This window comes from Rhinolophus sinicus, chromosome 14, assembly GCF_057876585.1.
Source record: "Rhinolophus sinicus isolate RSI-liver-muscle chromosome 14, RSI-T2T, whole genome shotgun sequence".
Taxonomy (NCBI): Eukaryota; Metazoa; Chordata; class Mammalia; order Chiroptera; family Rhinolophidae; genus Rhinolophus; species Rhinolophus sinicus.
The window spans coordinates 164642697-164661265 of record NC_142514.1 but is presented as its reverse complement, the minus strand read 5'-3'; the positions used below and the strand labels follow the sequence as shown (position 1 = coordinate 164661265).

At 34.1% G+C, this 18569-nt stretch overlaps 2 protein-coding genes across 4 annotated transcripts in view; one reads left to right on the top strand and one right to left on the bottom strand.

The window, feature by feature from the left end:
- The window catches only part of CCDC73 (coiled-coil domain containing 73), a 256081-nt gene that overhangs the window by 54471 nt on the left and 183041 nt on the right, over positions 1-18569 (top strand). The gene's annotated exons all lie outside the window — the stretch shown is intronic.
- Positions 1-18569, bottom strand: part of QSER1 (glutamine and serine rich 1) — an 84311-nt gene that overhangs the window by 41294 nt on the left and 24448 nt on the right. For all 3 annotated transcript variants that reach the window (XM_074336186.2, XM_019738513.3, XM_074336184.2), the window contains exons 2-4: positions 18452-18564; positions 17888-18049; positions 11620-15309 (exon numbers count right to left, since the gene is read on the bottom strand). In XM_074336186.2, coding sequence (XP_074192287.2) covers positions 11620-15309; positions 17888-18049; positions 18452-18564 — 3965 coding nt within the window. The remainder of the gene's footprint in view (positions 1-11619; positions 15310-17887; positions 18050-18451; positions 18565-18569) is intronic.

The following is an 18569-nucleotide window of genomic DNA, read 5'->3' as shown; positions in this document are numbered from 1 at the left end:
GTTACCAGCCAACCTACCTGTTCTGTACCCCATATTAAAACTATCCTCATACATTTATATGATTCCTCCCAGTCAAGGAGAGAGGCCTGCTGAAGAAATACAGATGAGTAATCTAATCATCAAGTCATGCTGTACATCTTGAATTTACAGTTTGTATGACAATTCTATCTAAATACAAGGAAAAGTAATCTAATCACGCTAGGAGGCCATACTACAGAATTTTATCCTAATGCAATATATTTTTATGCTACTTTAACTACACTGTTGTCATACTTTTCTGCCTCAAAAAGGTACATAAATGGAAATTGATATTTTATGCTCTAAATATTAAGCATTTTTAACATAATTGTAGATCAGAATTGGGATTTTTTTTTCTAATTTAATGTAAATAGAATGTAAATGTAAAAAAAAATGCTTCTTTTGGCCAGATGTGGCATTTAAAATTATTTATGGATCCATGGGTGAATATTACTTATTGAGATTGGTTTTGCAATTTTATTTCTGTCCTTCATTTTTATTGATACAAGAATTTACCTTGCTTGTAAAAATAATGGATGAATGAAGGAATAAAAGGGACTTTATTATAGCAAAGTTACTGAATTTTGAAAATACTAAGTTATATGGCAAAACAAATCACATAGCTATCTATGATACTGCCACCAGCAAGCAGACCCTTAGAGAACAATATTGTAAGACGTGCTTTAGTTATAAGCAATGTAATCTCAAAGAGATGAGGTGCAATTAAGATCAAAAGGCAATACGTTAAATATATAAAACAAGATAGTACATGATAATATTAAATGGAGTTCTTAATGTTCAGAAGTCTTTATATTATCCAAAAGGAGAGTAAGATATTAACAGATCTGAGAAGCTGAAAATACATATTGTAATTCCTACTATAACCAGGAAAAGAACAGAAATATTTCACCGAAATAATCAGGGGTTGGGAGACTAGGTAAAGATAGGAATGAAACCAGACTGACCATGTATTGATGATTATTGCAACTGAGTGGTGCACAAATTGGTTTAATTATACCAATCTTTGTACCTTTGTAAAATGTTGGAAATTTTCCATAATTAAACGTTAAGCAAACATTTTTTAAAAGAATGTATAAATTCCAAATTATTAGAGGGAAAAATGTATCAATACTGTGTGATGCCCTTTAAGTGAAGATTTAAAACAAGCCAAACAAAAGTGTAGTGTTTAAGGATGCATATACAGGTGGTAAAATTATAAAAGAAAAGCAAGGAAGTAAAAGAAATCCAACTCAGATAGTGGTTAGTTCTAGAGGTTATGAGTTGGGTTTAATTTAATACTCAATTTATTTTTGTACTTTCTTGCTTTCTAACAAATAGCATTTAATGCCATAAATTTTCTTCTTTGCTCCACATTCTTGGCACATCCCATTGGTTTTAAAATATAATACTCCATTGTCCTAAGTGGTTTGTTACTTCAGTTTTGGTTTCCTTTTTAAGCCATGAGTTGTTTAGAAGAAGATGATTACAAATTATTCATAAGTTTTTAAATAAAAACTTATTTTTATTTCTGCTATTCCTTTATGAAATTACTGCGTTGTGGTCAGGGAATATGGCTTAAATAATGTCAGCATTTTCAAATTTATGGAAATTTTTATGTGTTTGTTTTCCTTATATGTGTTATATTTCCACATGTGAGTTTTATTTCACAAGAAAAATGTTCTGAAAGAAAGAAAACAGAAATATGGGAAAATATACTAAAAATGCTAACAGTAACAATAAAATTAGTATGTCTATATTAAAAACAGAAATGGGGAAAAGATTTTATTATGATAAAAGAAAATTTAACTGTAGTAAAATTTTATGCACCTGATTAGATGGGTTCAAAACATATCAAATAAACAGTAATAGAAAAATAATAAAACATAGTTGGAAACTTTAACACACCTTTTTCGGGAATCAACAGATCAAGCAATCTAAAAACAAATGAGGATAGGGAGGATTTAAAAAAACTTTTTATTATTAAAAATTTCAAACACACACAAGTAGAGAATACAAACCCTCATGTACCATAACCCAGGAGTAACAAACACAAACATTTTGGTATACTTCTTTTATCTATCCATCACCCCTTTTATATTTGCTGGGATAGTAAAGACAATTCTAGACCTGTCATTTACCCCAACATTAACATATACATTTTCTTATATAATCTAATGTCATTTATTACACTAAACAAACAAAAAAAAGATTTAAAGGATTTGAACAATATTACCCAAAAAAATCTATTACCACTTGGTATTAATGCAATATTTATAAAAATTAACTATTTACCAAGCTACTAATAAAATTTCCATACATTTAAAAATGCAGATATTATTAAGCCATATTCCCTTGACCACAATACAATAGGACCATAAATTAGTAATAAAGGAGTACCAAAAGCAACAACAACAAAAACCTACTAGGAAATACCCCAAAACCACCATTCTTAAGAACTCTTGGGTTAAAAAGGAAATCAAAACTGAATTCCTGTTCAAACCATTTAGTGACAAACCATTTAGAAAAGAGAACGCTCGCTACAAATTGGAACCAGAGGAACAGAGTCAGAGTGTGGTGCAAAGAAAACTAACACTTTAATGCTATTTGTTAGAAAGCAAGCAAATACAAAAGTTAACTAAGTATTAAACTCAAGAAGCCAGAGAGAGAATATTAAAGTGAACCCAGGGAAGATAGGAAAAAACAACTGATAAAAGCAGAAGTGAAGAAAAAGTGATTAAAAAATGATAACAGGAGCCAAAAAAGAAAGTACATTGGTTCCTTGAAAAGAACCTTTCACAGACTGATAAGGAAAAAGATTCAAATAATCATTTGGAGCAAGAAAGAGAACATAACTACAGAAATAGAGGAGACCAAAAACTTATAAGGGAATACTATGTACAACTTTATAATACGTACTGTGTTTCCCCGAAAATAAGACCTAGCCGGACAATCAGCTCTAATGTGTCTTTTGGAGCAAAAATTAATATAAGACCCAGTCTTATGTTAGATAAGAGCCAGTCTTATCTCTTATAGTAATATAAGACCAGGTCTTATATTAATTTTTGCTACAAAAGACAAAGATGCATTAGAGGTGATTATCTGGCTAGGTCTTATTTTCGGGGAAACACGGTAACAATTTAAAATCTAAGTGAAAATGATTTTACTAGAAAATATACCTTTCTTATATTGACCCAGATAGATCAAACTACCTCAGGAAAAAACTGGAAAATCCCAGATATATTCTTAGAAAGGTCTACCAAATCTCTAATATGTGCTACAGCTTTTCAAAGCTTAGACAAATAGCAAAACTTTCCCAGTTCAATTGACAAGATCAGCATATTTCTGAATACAAACGTGAACAAGAATAAGACAAACCACTATAAGCTCATCTCATTTATGAATCTAGGTGTAAAAATCCCAAATAAAATACTAGCAACTTAAGTCTTGCAATGGGTTAAAATATTTCATCATGTCCCGAGTTCGTGGTGTAATTTTTTTAAAAAAAGATTCAGTATTAAGGAATCAGGTAATAGATTAATGTGGGGAAAAAAATGCAGATTTATCAGAAGCTCAAAAGAGCACCTGACAAAATTTAATATCCACTGTTAATTTAAAAAATATTTTTAAGAACCTCAAAATAGGTTCAGCATTAGAAAACAAGTAACAGATTAATGTGGGAAAAAAGAAGCAGATTTATCAGAATAAGTTCCAAAAAGCATCTGACAAAATTCAATACTCAGTTAATTTTTAAAAGTCTTAAGAGCCTCAAAAGAAAAGGAATTTCTTAATTTAAAGAGTACAGTATACCAGAAACCAACAACAAATGTATTTCATAGTCAAATGCTACATGTATTACTTAATATCAAGGAAGAGGCTAGGGTGCTTCCTATCAATGCTACACTAAGGAACAACAAAAAAAGAGAAAGATAAAACTACCTTTATCTTTTTAAAAAACATCAACCTAAAAATGCAGGAGAATCAGTGGAAAACTGTTAAAATAAAAATTCAACAAAAATGCCAAATGTAAGATGGATATAGGAAAACCAATCATTGCCATAAATCATCAGTAAACAATTAGAAAACAGTGTGGGGAAAATTATATTTTAAAACAGTTAAACTATAATATATAATGTCTATGTGAAAAAATGATATAATATTAAGTCATACAATAACATCTGAATAAGTAGAAAAACATTATATTCCACAAGTGGATAAGAATATTGTAAAGATAGAATCCCTTAAAATGATTACAGATTCAATGTAATCACAATCAAAACCCCAGAACATTGAAGGGGTCTTACTGGCCCATTACAGGGCAATTTGAGCATCAGAAATAATGACTACAATTGATAAGACAATGAATAAGCCCACTAGAGCCTGGAAACCCTGGGAGCTGGGTAGTGTGGGGAAATTCCCAGATGAGAAAGCTGGAGAATGGTATCCTCTAATTTTGTGAATGAACGCACACAAATTCCAGTTTCATGCCTAGACTGCACTTATACAGTATAGACCCAAACTAGCATAGCAAGACTTTGAGATCTAAACTATAATGAAGTCTACCATCCATACAAGTTCCAGACTAAGCGCTAAAACAGATTCACAACAGCAGAGCTATGAACTGAACTAAAAACTGGAACCACCACTCTACAATGACACAAAACTCTTGGTGTGACTGCCCGCTAAAACAAAACAAATCAGCATTCCCCAGAGTAGACCCCAGAGTGGTACAGTATAGTACTTAAAATGTCCAGGATACAATCCAAAATTATTCAGTATACAAAGAACCAAAAAGGTGAGGTAAAAGATAACATGCCACTCCAAGATGACTCAGATGTTGGAATTATCAGACGTGAAAGCAGCTATTATAACCATGCTCCATGAGGTAAGGTGAACACACTTTTGAAAATGATGGAAATATGTAAGTTCACAGCAGAGGAATAGAAACTAGAGGAAAAAACAAATACAAATTTTAAAATTGAAAAAATATCTGAAATAAAAAGTTCACTGGATGGGCTCAATAGAATTGAGAAGGCCAAAAAGTCAATGAACTTGATGACAAACCAATAGAAATTATACAATCTAAATGAAGAACAAAGGGGTAACAAGATTGCAAAAAATGAACAGAACCTCAGGAACCTGATGAACAATATCAAAAGGTTTAATACCCATATCACTGGAGTCCCATAAGGATAGAAAGAGATTGGTGCAGAAAAAATAATGCCCCCAAACGTCTCAAATTTGGCGAAATACATACAAGCACATTTCAGATTCGGGAAGCTCAGTAAACTCCAAACAAAATAATCCTTACCCAGACAAATAATTACATTGCTGAAACCAAAGAAAATGAAAAAAGTCTTGAAAAAGGAAAAGTTCTTTGGGCTGAAGGAAAATGATACCAGAGGAAAACTTGAAATATCAGAAGTAAAAGAAATGCAAAAGAAATTATAAATATTTGGATAAATATAAGACTATTTTTCTCCTCATAAGTTATTTAAAATATATACGGTGTTTCCCAGAAAATAAGACCTAGCCAGACAATCAGCTCTAATGCGTCTTTTGGAGCAAAAAGTAATATAAGACCTGGTCTTATTTTACTGTAATATAAGACCGGGTATAATATAATATAATATAATATAATATAATATAATATAATATAATATAATACCAGGTCTTATATTAATTTTTGCTCCACAAGACACATTAGAGCTGATGGTCTGGTTAGGTCTTATTTTCGGGGAAACACAGTATAACTGTTGAAAGCAATAATTACTACTCTATCAGGGTTTTCAATAAATGTAAAGGTAATATATAGTACAAATATACATAACATAAGGGTGAGGGTAAAAGGAACTGTATGGTTTTTAGGCTTTTACATTTTACTTGAAATGATAAAAATATTAACTCTAAGTGGACTGTAATCAGTGGTCAACCACTAAAAACATAATACAAAAAGACACAGCCCCAAAAAGCAGATATACATAAAAAATACTAAAAAGGTTCAAATCTTTTTTTTTAAAGGTAGGAAAGAAGAAATAGGTACAAAAATAGAAGGGAAAAACAGAAAACAATAAAATAGAAGATCTAACTATATCAGTAGTTACATTAAATGTAAATGGTCTAAATATACCAGTTGAAAGACATAGTTCTTTTAAAAGACAAAACTATATACTGTCTACAAAATACCCCATTAAATATAATGTCACAGATAGTTTAAAGGTATAAGGATGGGAAAAGATATACCATGCAAATACCAAGCAAAAGACGCCTAGAGCGGCTGTATTGATATCAGGCAAAGTAGATTTCAGAATAAGTATTATTAATTATCAAGGAAGGACATTATATACTGATAAAAGGGTCAGTTCACCAAGACTTAACAATTCTAAATGTGTATGCATATAAAAACAGCTTAAAATATATAAAACAAAAGGCAATAGAGATGAAAGGAGAAATAGACGAATCCACAAATTTATTTGGAAACTTCAGAACTCCTCTCTCAGTAATTGATAAAACAAGTAAACAGATAATTAGCAAGGATATAGTAAAACTGAACATCAACAACCAACTTGATTTAATTAACATTTATAGAACAATCAACATAACAGCAGAATACACATTCTTTTAAAGTGCACATGGAACATTCATCAGAATCAACCATATTTTAGGCCATAAAGCTAAACTTTAACAAATTTAAAAGAACTGAAAGTACATAAAGTAAAAATCAATAAAGAAAATCAATAAAAGAAAATCGATAAAGGAAGGTATCTGGGAAATCCCCAAATATTTGAAAATTAAATAACATAATTCTAAATAGCTCATGGATTAAAGAGGAAGCATCAAAGAGAATTTTTTTTAATTTAAACTGAAAGAAAATAATGAATAATGAAAGTGAAATTTGTGGGATATACCTAAAGCAGGGCTTAGAGAGAAGTTTATAACATTAAAGTCTTACAGCAGAAAACAGAGTTCTCAAATCAACAATTTAGGCTTCTACCATAAGAAACTAGAAAATAGCGAATAAACCTAAATCAACCAAAAAAAGGGAAATAAGGAGAACTGCAAAGAATCGAAGAAACTGTCAACAAAGGAGAAAAATAAACTAAAAGCAGGTTTTTTGAAAAGATCAATAGAATTAATAACTTTTATCCAGACTGACCAAGACAAAAAAAAGACACAAATTACCAACATCAAAAAGAGAGAAGACACAAATTACCAACACCAGAAATGTAATCACTCCAGAACCTATAGACATTAAAAAGATGAGAAAATGCCACTAACAATTCTATCGCCGTGAATTTTTTTTTCAATTAAAGTTTATTGGGGTGACAACTGTTAGTAAAGTTACATAGATTTCAGGTGTAATATACCCATAAATTTGACAACTTAAATGAAGTAGGCCAATTTCATTTCAAAGACACAAAACATCAAAACACAGTCAAGAACCAGATACCAAAACCAGACAAAGGTGTAACAAAAGGAAAACTACAGACCGATATCCACTGTGAACACAGATGCAAAAAAAGTGAAAATTCATCAATGTATAAAGAAAAGGTAATATATCAAAGTCAATGGGGTTTATCCTGGGAATGCAAGGCCACGAATATATTTTAAAATCAATCAATGTAATTCACCATATTGACAGACTAAATAAGAAAACTACATGATCATTTCAACAGATGAAGTAAAAGCATTAGACAAAATTCAACTTCCATTTATTATAAAAACTGTCAGCAAACTAAGAAAATGTAAGGAACTTATTTAATGTGATAAAAGGAATCTACAAAGAACATCATATCTAATGGTGAAAGGATGATTTCTTTCCCCAAAAGATCAAGAACATGATTGGGATGTCCACACTCACCACTCTTACTAAACACTGTATAGGAAATCCTAGACTGTGTATTAAAGCAGGAACAAAAAAGGCATAAGAATGTCAAAGAAGAGAAATAAAACTATCTTTATCTGCAGATGACATCATTTTCTACGTAGAAAATCCTATGAAATCTAAAAGGAAAATATTGTAGAAATGAGTTGTGCAGATTCACAGGATTTAAGGTCAACATGTAAAAACCAACTGTATTTTATAATGTACTGATGAATAACTGGAATTTGAAAACTTTTCAAAGTATCATTTATAATAAATAACACCGAAAAATATTCAGGAATAAATCTAACAAAGCATGTGTAGGATCCATCTATATGCAAAACTATAAAAAAGTCTAATGAAAGAAATCAAGTATATTCATGAATTGGTTAAGATTCACTATGTTGTTAGAAGTTCAGTTTTCCTTAAATTGCTATAGATTCAAGGAAATCAAAATCAAAATCTTGGTAGGGGTTTTTGTAGATAGCAACAGCTGATTTGAAAATTTATATGGAAAAGTTAGGTAACTCAAGTAGGCAAAACAATTTTGAAAAAGACAAATTTGGAGGACTCACACTGCCTTATTTCAACTTAACTGTAAAGCTACAGCAGTTAAGACAGTGTGGTATTGGTGAAACTGGTATTGGTGAAAGCATAAACACAGATCAATGTAACAGATCTGATTCCAAAAATAAATTCAAATATGGTCAATCGATTTTTAACAAAGGTGCAAAGGCAATCAATGGAGAAAAGACTGTCTTTTCAACAAATGGTACTGGAAATTCTGGATTTCTGTATGTGAAAAAGAAATAAACTTCAACCTATACATCTTACACAAAAATAAAATCAAAAGGATCATAGACCTAAATGTAAAATGCAAAACTTTCAAATTTCTAGAAGAAATCAGGAGAAAATTTTTGTGACCATGGGTTAGGCAAAGATTTCTTAGGATACAAAAAACATCAGTCACAAAAGGGAAAATGGATAAATTAAACCTCATTTAAAACTTAATTTAAAACGTTTGCCCTCCAGCAATATTTAAGGGCTGTGGGAATTTAGAGGATATGAGCACTAACTCTGCTTGCAGTAACTTCTACAAAGTGACTTTGAAGATGGTCTTCAAAGATAACTAAGTGTCTGCTGGGTTAAAAAATGGAGAGGAGGGCATTCTAGGTAGAGAAAAACCCTGTTCAAAGGCTCACAATTGTAAAGGTCCAAGGAACAATGAGAAATTCAGTTGTCACAGAAGAAGGAAAATGAAAAGAGTTGTGCAAGAGAGTCAAATATGGAAAAGGAGAATTTTTACATGTTATTTCTTTTTTTCCCATTAAGCACCAAGAAGTATTTCAAAGCAGAGAAATAACAATCAGTTTTCCTTTTTTATAAAGAGAAATGTGATAACAAGGTGGAGGATGGATGGACTGGTGTAGAGACTTGTGCAAAGGATTCTAATGAGAAGTCTTTTGCAATAATCCAAGCAAGAGATGATAAATTCTTGTAGCTGAGGTGGCAATTAGATGGCAAAGAAAGAATTTCAAAGACCTAATAGTAAAAATTGGGATAATGGTGATGATTTTAACTAAAAATTAGATAATAAGAGTTGTCTGGAAGAAACCAGTTTTAGATTCATGTTTTAGAACAGAGATTACAAAAGACTTGTTCTAGTAATGTAAGAGGGAATATAGTAGTAACTGCAAAGCACTTTGAATTGGGGGACAGGAGTATAAAATCTTACTAGGATTAGTCACATCCATGTCTTTGACTGTCACACACTGACTTTCCATTATGCTAATTTCCCTGTATGACAATATGAAAATTCTTTAGAAATATATGAACAGACATTTATGCTAATAGATTATTTGGGATATCAGTTGTTTCACATCACTTTAGTAGTTAAATGTAATCTCAACTTCGGAAAGAAGCTAAGAAGTACATCACAAAACGAGGTTTAAATCTTGAAGCACCATTCTATTAGGTTGGTGCAAAAGTAATTTCAGTTTAAAAGGTTAAAAATGGGGCCAGCCCAGTGGCTCAGGCGGTTAGAGCTCCATGCTCCTAACTCCGAAGGCTGCTGGTTCGATTCCCAAATGGGCCAATGGGCTCTCAACCACAAGGCTGCAAGATCAATTCCTAGAGTCCTGCAAGGGATGGTGGGCTCCGCCCCCTGCAACTAAGATTGAACACGGCACCTTGAGCTGAGCTGCCGCTGAGCTCCCTGATGGCTCAGTTGGTTGGAGAGCGTCCTCTCAACCACAAGGTTGCCGGTTTTGACTCCACCAAGGGATGGTGGGCTGTGCCCCCTGCAACTAGCAATGGCAACTGGATCTGGAGCTGAGCTGCGCCCTCCACAACTAAGACTGAAAGGACAACTTGAAGCTGAATGGCACCCTCCATAACTAAGATTGAAAGGACAACTTGACTTGGAAAAAAGTCCTGGAAGTACACACTGTTCCCCAATAAAAAGTCCTGTTCCCCTCCCCCAATAAAATCTTTAAAAAAAAAAAAAGGTTAAAAATGGGGTAGCCCAGTGACTTGGTTGGAGTGCCATTCTAACGCTGAAGGTCACCGGTTGGATTCCCACATGGACAAGACCAGTGAGCTGCGCCCTCTACAGCTAACATTGTGAACAACAGCTCTCCCTGGACCTGGAGCTGGGCTGCTGTGAACAGCCAGAGGTCCGAGCTTGGTGTGACCTACTATGAGCTGACCTTTGAGTGGATGACAGCCAACCAAAAACCGGCGACCCAAAAACAGGCCACCGAGACCAACTGCCTCAGCCGGTGGAGTGCAAGGCTCATAACACCAGCATGGGCCAGGGAGCTGCACCCTACAACTAGACTGAGAAACAGTGGCTTCAAAAACAAGGTTAAAAATAACTGCAAAAAACAGCAATTACTTTTGCACGAACCTAATATTTATGTAAAAGAGGCAAGAATAAATACAGGTTCTAGAACCAGACAAACCTGAATTCAGATTCCAGCTCTGCCACTTACTACCTGTATGGACCTGGGCAATTTATTTACTCTCAGTTATATCATCTGTATATTGGAGGCAACAATGTGTATCTCCCAACATTGCTACTGGTTCCTGGCACACAGGTGGTAGCTATTTTATTGTTATAAATTTTTTCCTGAGCGTATTCCTTAAAATAGTTAAGTTTATACTTGTCAATTGTTTACATAAGGCAGTGCATCTTTAAACAGTGCCTCTAAATGTTTCCTTAACTACAGAGTAAAGTGAAACACATACTCCAAAGATGTGGGCATGTAGTCTGGATCCAGCACAAAATTTAAAAATTTTTATCTTAATTATATTAATGTGCATGGTGCACACAATGTAACCATATTTAATAGTAAATGTTCACCTTCAGGTAAAATTGGCATACCAAGAAAATACATGCCAGTTTATACTACAACAGAACCCTCAATACAATGCCTCCTATCCATAAGCCAACTCAAGGGGGTGTGTCTCAGCTTAGAGAAGTCTGAATAGCATACTACGTAAGTTATGTTGCATGTGGTAAAAAGCCAAGAAAAGACAGAACTACTCAACCTAAAACCCAGCATTTTCCTACAGGCAAGAACATTTAAAAAAATAAGTCCCTTAGAGAACTGCTGATGCATTCTGACCTGAACATTTATTTGCAGACCTGCTTCAAGTGAAGAAAGCTTAAAACCCAGTCTTACAGCCAGAAAAATAGTGCAAAGCCATAATTACGAATCTGAATTTTAAAACTTTACCTGTTTTCTTTTTTTTATCAGAAGTTGCATCCAAAGTAGGAAAGGTAGTAGAAGAGCTTTTATAAATATCATGACTGCATACTCCAGGATCTTCTTCATCAGAAGAAAATGAAGATAAATGTTCTAAGTTTTTAAGTTCATTATCAAGTTTTTCTGATGGACTGTTAACCCCCGTTTCAGACATTAAAGGTGTGGGTGTTGCAGATGAAGTCTTTGGAAGTGGTGGGGGACAAAATGCACGAACAATCTGGGTCCCCGGTCGTCTAGTCCTGTTAGGCATTCGTACAGCAAGAGTGGAAAACTGCTGCTTGGGCCCAGATTTCAGAAAATCTAAGAAAGAGGCAATAAATCCTGTTTTCACTTCTGGCTGTTTTTCCTCTACTTCTTTGATCTTCTGTCTCATTTTTTCTTGATGCTGATAACCATCATGGCAGCCTTCTAAGGAAGGAGGAGTATACGGCAAATACATATCTGTTCCCCTTGGATTCTGGCGTTTGCCTTGGGCAGGTCTTTTCAGCTGTTTCTGATTACTGTTGTCTTCCTCTCTAGTTTGCCCTTTTCCTTTAGTTTTTTTCTTCTGAAGGTTAAAATGCATTAAATCTTGGTTTTCTTCTTCAGTCTTGACACCAGTTGCCTCCCCAGGTTGGGCCATGGCCAACAGTGCAAGTGCACTCCTAGTTGGGTTCATGGAGGCACTGCTGTCATCACCCCCTAAGGTGAATTCACTCTCCGATGTAGCACTCTCTCCACTTATACTTCTACTACTAGAAACAAACTCTTGGTTTCTGTTATTATTTAATGTACTATCTACAGGAACTTCACTATCATCTTCAGATTCATGACTGGTAGCAGACTGTTTCTTGAATGGGCCAGAACTTTGCTCCTGGACTTCATGACTTGGTCCAACCACTGGTGAGGTTAATTTAGATGCTTTATTTTGACCAGGTGTTTCAAGGTGCTGTTGATCAAGAGTCATTTTTGATTGAAGGGTAGGTACTGGTGAAAGGTTCACTGTAACTTGACTTCCATTTAATGAGATATCATTTATATTTTGTGGCTTTCCTACTGTAGCTGTTATGGAGTTAAAATCTGAAGTCCCATGCCCGACATCTAATGACTGCTGAAAATGAGATTTAGAATCATCATCTTCAACAGCTGGAATGATTTCATTTGAAGTTGACTTGGAAAAATCAGAAGGTGTAACGCCACAAGCTGCCGCTGTAGCTGCTAAGATATCATCTACATTTGATAAAATATTTCTTTCATCACTGAGAAGCATGGCCTCTGGGAAACATATTGACCCAAGTGAAACAAAATGATTCTTTGAATCATGTTGATTTGTTTCACTAAAGTGGCCCTTTGTTAGATGTTGTAAAGGCTTTGAAGACTCAGAGAGGTCCATTTTCAAAATTTCAGAATTCTGAGTATGGAGTTGCTGCTGAGAAGGATCGCCATTGCTCTGAATAATATGGCCATCCATTTGAAGAAAAGGATGTACTATTTGTTGAGGACTTGGAACACGCTGTACTTGTAAAGATGCCTTTACTTGTCCTAAACCTGCCTGCAGTATTGACTGCTGCAGAATTTGTAAGTCACAGGCAGAATCTAAAAGGATCTGTGTAGTAGGAAGGGATGCCTGATGGCCATGCCCTAAGGCATGATTTGGAATTTGAATCTGAGATGAGGCATTAATTATTTGATCATGCTGCTCCTGGACCTTGGTTTCATGTGCCTTATGTATAAGGGAATGCTGCTGGCTTAGGTCTTTAGTATTCAGCCTTATTTGTGGAGTTTGCATTAAATTAGTTGTCTTCTTAATCTCAAGGGTTGCTGCATTACTGACTTGGCCAATTTGTTGGTTAAGTTGTGTCACTGAACCAACCATACTTTCTTCTTTTTTTGACCCTTGTAGAGCAATCCCAACAACTTGATCTTCAAGACGGGAATTGCTTCTGATTACACTCTGAGAATATCTGTCATCTGCCTTTGACACTTTATAAGCTGATTCTTGAACATTAATTTCCCCATCAGATAGCCTTTGGGTTGATGCCTCAAGAGATACTTGTGGCTGTAATACCTGTAACTCTTGCATTGGAAAATCATCTTCTTGCTTTGAAGACGTATACACATTTGAGTCAAGTTTTCTTTCAGCGTAAGACTTTGGATCAGGGGAAGGCATGTTATTCTGTAATGTCTGACAATGAGTAGCGGATGTAAAAGATGATGATTGGACGGCAGGCAAAAACTTTTGGGACTGGGGAGATGATGACCCTTGAGCCTGAGCATTTTGGGAAGAATGCATAGAGATATAATTCTGGGTTGGGCTAGAATCTGGCAAACTCTGAGCCTGAGAGGTGGAAGAATAAGAAAGAGAAGGGACTGTTAACGTTAGGGACTGCCCTGAAGCATAGCTTTCTGAAGGGCTAACAACTGACAAATCTTGTGATTGTGATGAGTAACTAACCTGTGTCTGGCTAACTGGTGATAAACCCTGAGAATGTCCAGATGAATAACTTTGAGACTGGCTAACTGAAGATGGATCTCTTGTTTGAGCAGGGTAATTCTCGTTTGTAACTGAAGATAATACCTCTTGCTGATTAGAAGAATAATTAAGTGTCTGATTTTCAGAAGTTACAGTCTGAGACGACCCAGAAAAAGTCAATGTTTTATATAAGGATGGCAACTTCTCAACTTTGCTGGACCTATAAACCTGTGAATGAACAATAGATGGCACATTATGTGGCTGTACTAAACCATAATTTTGGGACTGACTGACTGATAAAAGGCTTGGTAGCTGCGCTGTAGAATAAATTTGTGCTTGGCCCGATATTACAGAACTCTGGTTATGTAAAGGTTTGGAATAGCTTAGTGTTTGCACAGGAGGAATTATGCTTTGAGGTTTGGGGCTCTTAGTTGATGTTAGTGGTTGTTTTGTAGAACAGCTTTTTACTTTTGTAGTGGAAGGAGGATATCCTGATGATGGAATCGCAGATGAGTAAGACTGAGCAAGTTCCCCTGAGACCTGAGCGGTCTTCTGCTGCAATCCTCCATTGCTCACCTGAGTAGACTCTCCAATTGGGCTACAGGATAAAGATGACTGCCTGCTTGTTTCCTGAAAATTAACTACACTTGCATTTGATAGATAACTATGTAAGGAATGCTGTGAACCAGTCAGTTGTGCCTGAATAGACTGGGTACCTGAAGGCCGCTGATGGTGTTTAATAACACTACATTCTCGAAGAGCTCTTTCAATGGAAGCAGTAGAACTAGTAAAGAGAGTTGAACTGTAGGCTTGAGGAGTTTGCTGGGTTCCCCCAAGTGCTGAAGGCAACAAACTAAACTGAGGTTGTAAAAGATGGGGTGCAGACTCTTGAGCTGAGCGATACGTTGAAGACTGAGGTGGTATGCTGTTACTTAACGCACAACTGCCCAGGCGCTCAAATGCCAAAGCAGTTGGGACAGTTCCCTGGGAAGTCTTGATTTGTAGCAAAGGGTCGTGAGGATTTAAAATTCCGTTTGATGTAGTGTTAAAAGTTGAATCCTGTAGCACCAAAGGTGAGGTGGTAGCAAAGTTTCTATTGCTAAAGGTGGTGGGATGCTGATAAGCAGAGAGGGCAGAGGGTGGAAGTGTTCCAGTGGTTGGCAAAGGTCCAGTAACAAACAGCTCAGTTGCTGCCGAGGAATGCATACCTACGAAGAGAAAACATAAAGATCTTCATGCAAGTGCAGCACACTTACATATATGACTGTGTTTTCATAGGTAAGACTTACATGACTCTCAACCCATCAAAACCTTTATAAGGTTGAAAAGCCTGACTAATTCTGTGTGTCAATTCTGAAAACTACATTTCAAAATAGCTAGCTTTCTTAAAGCAAAAACAAAGTTACAAAGGTATCAGCAATTCACACTTATAATTGTTACGTAAATAGGAGTTCATGTAAGGCCATTAAAAATTAAGAAACCAGTAAAAATACGCATTACCTCTTGTGATTACCCTGAAGTCCCAATGCAAAACACCAATGGGCAAACAAAAATGTTCATAACGTTAAAATTGAAACTAAATTATCTACATTTAACATAACAAATAAATTTCAAAAATAACATTGAGGTTAACACTGCAAAGTTTCTTTTGTAAAAATATATGTACTTATATAAAATCTCATGCATTTCAAATTTTGACTTCCTATGAACAATAACAATGGACGCATGCTTATCATACAAGGCTGATTAGAAATTAATAAAGTACTGTCAAGAAGGGATTGTTAACATCACAGGACAGGATTCTAGCTACATATAGCTAGAGAAAAAACACATATACCTTTGTGATCTACAAGTTCCACTTCAAGAAATTTATCCATGGAAATAACTGAACACAAAGGTGTTTGTGCAAGATATTCATTATAGTTATTGTGTATAATAAGTAGAAACAACCTAAAGGTCCATCAACAGGGGATTGAACAAATAATGATGGCATATCCTAATAATAGTGTTGCTATAAACATTGTTTAGGTGTATATATGTTTTGATATACAAAAATATCAAAGAAAGTCCCACTCTTCTCTAAAAAGTGGGACTGTAGTAAGAAACTATCACTTTCCATTTTATATACCTTTCTATTGATTAGCTTCCACTAAATTTTTTTTTTTGGTCATTTTGGAAAAATGGAGGAAAAAAGATTCTCTGGCCCTTTCAAAAACATTCTTCTCTCACTTTTTTCCATTAAATGTCAAAAAAGTATTACTACTACAAGGACAGAAAATATATAGTTATACTTGAAAGTATAAATAACACTTAGAATGTTTAAAATAACATAACCATAGGAACTAGAAAAGTCTAACTGAATGTGTAATACAAAATTATTCCAGGAAGCAAAAAATGAAGCTATTGTGTGGTTTTTAAAAAGACTTGTATTAAAATTATAGCTAAAATAATATTATATTAGTTTCAGGGGTACACCATAGTTATTCAAGATTGCTATTGTGTTTTTTAATATTGTTTTATTTTACTCTAAAACATTAATTATCTCCTTGGAAGCAGAAAAAAAATTACTGAGGCATATTGATTAGCTCTATTAATAGAATTTACACCAGAATGATAAAAATACTACTTCTGATAGCTATTATTTACATATATCTTCTCAAATATGCTGACATTTCTTATTCTTTAAGAAAAACCTTAAAAACTAACTTTTCTGTCATCCTGCAAAAAATAAAATACGTACAAATAATTTGGAGGGAGAAAGTTGAAAAATGAAATCAGAAAAGTAAAATTTAAAAGTGCATATAAAAACAGGCACAATGTAATATCAACTTGTAATGATTTTTATTAAACAGTGATTTATTCTGTTCAATTAAGGATAACTTTACATAACTCAAATAATAAAATTAGTCCCAAGATTGTTTTTCACTATACTACCTACCCAGCCTGAATTCACTAAAATAAATGAAATTTAATCTTTCACCAAAAGAAAAACACACAAAAATATGTATAGTGACAGATACATAAATTAACTTGATGGGGAATTCTTTCACAATGTAAACATGAAATCACCACATATACACTTTAAATATCTTACAATTTTATATTCAATAAAGTTGAAATGGGAAAAAAAAGTAAAAGAAATTTAATCTTTGCCCCTCTCAAGTAGACAAGTAACTAGAGTTGACCCTTGAACACCGGTTTAAGCTGCACAGATTCTTATGAGGATTTTTTTCAATAAATACTGTACATGTATTTTCTCTTCCCTATGATTTTCTTAACATTTTCTTTTCCCTGGCTTACTTTATTTTAAGAATACAGTACATAATATATATAACATATAAAATGTGTTTATCGACTGTTTATGTTATTGGTAAGGCTTCCCGTCAATAGTAGACTATTAGTTAAGTTTGGGGAGTCGAAAGTTATAGGTGAATTTTCAAATGCACAGGGGGTCAATGCATCCCTAACACTCCCATTTTTCAAAGGTCAACTATACTTAAATTGCAGATATAAACTTTACATCTAAAGTTTATCTTTAATAATTACATCTTCCTCAATTTGTTGGTTTTTATTAGTGCTAAAACTGAATTTCTGTTAGAAACAATTTCTTGAATTTTGTTCACCTTAAAATTGTGAAAATTCCAGGTTTTAAAGTTCATTAAATTATTGAAGTTCATTTAGTTATTGGAAAAATCAATAATTAGTCACTTTCAGCCACACTACCACGACAAAGCCATACATGGTGTATTTTTACAAGACTTAAAAATTATGAAAACCAACAATCACCTGTCTGCCAGGATGGAGCCCTGAATTGTGGTAAGAGAGTAGTTCCTGAAGAAGCAGCCTGAGCAGTTCGAGATTCAACAGTAGAGAGAAAATTCATCACTGAAGATTCTTTAGTGTTAGTGCTGGCACTGTTCACACTAGTATCAAATATTCCAGAAAGACCTACGTTGAAGAGAAAACATATCCCAAAGTAAAAATATTATTAATATAAAATAATATTCCTGATCCTATTTTTAAAAGGAATCTCTGAAATTTGAGGCCAAAAGTTCTACAACCGTAAACTGTTTTATTTTTAAAAAGCAAACAAATATTAATTTGACTAAGCATAGTTCTAATTTAAAAATTACAAAGATGCGTGAAACGATCTCCCAACTAATTAATTATACAGATATTCCCTATGAATAAAAAACAAAGCTTTTAATCTCATTTTCATTTAAAAATTTCCCATGGTACTGTTATGTCCTGCAAACACACACGGTCAACCCAACATGTGAAAAATTATTTTTCTTCTTATTCACTAAATGTACCCAGATTCGTGTTAATATTTCACAAGGGGATTTTTACCAGTTGGCTGAGGTGTGGTAGGATATCCAGGAAGCTGATGAGAGGCTGCAAAAGTCTGTCTCTGAAGGAGATCTGTTTCAGAGTGTGAGGGATGGCCTTCTTCATAGCTTAAACTAGA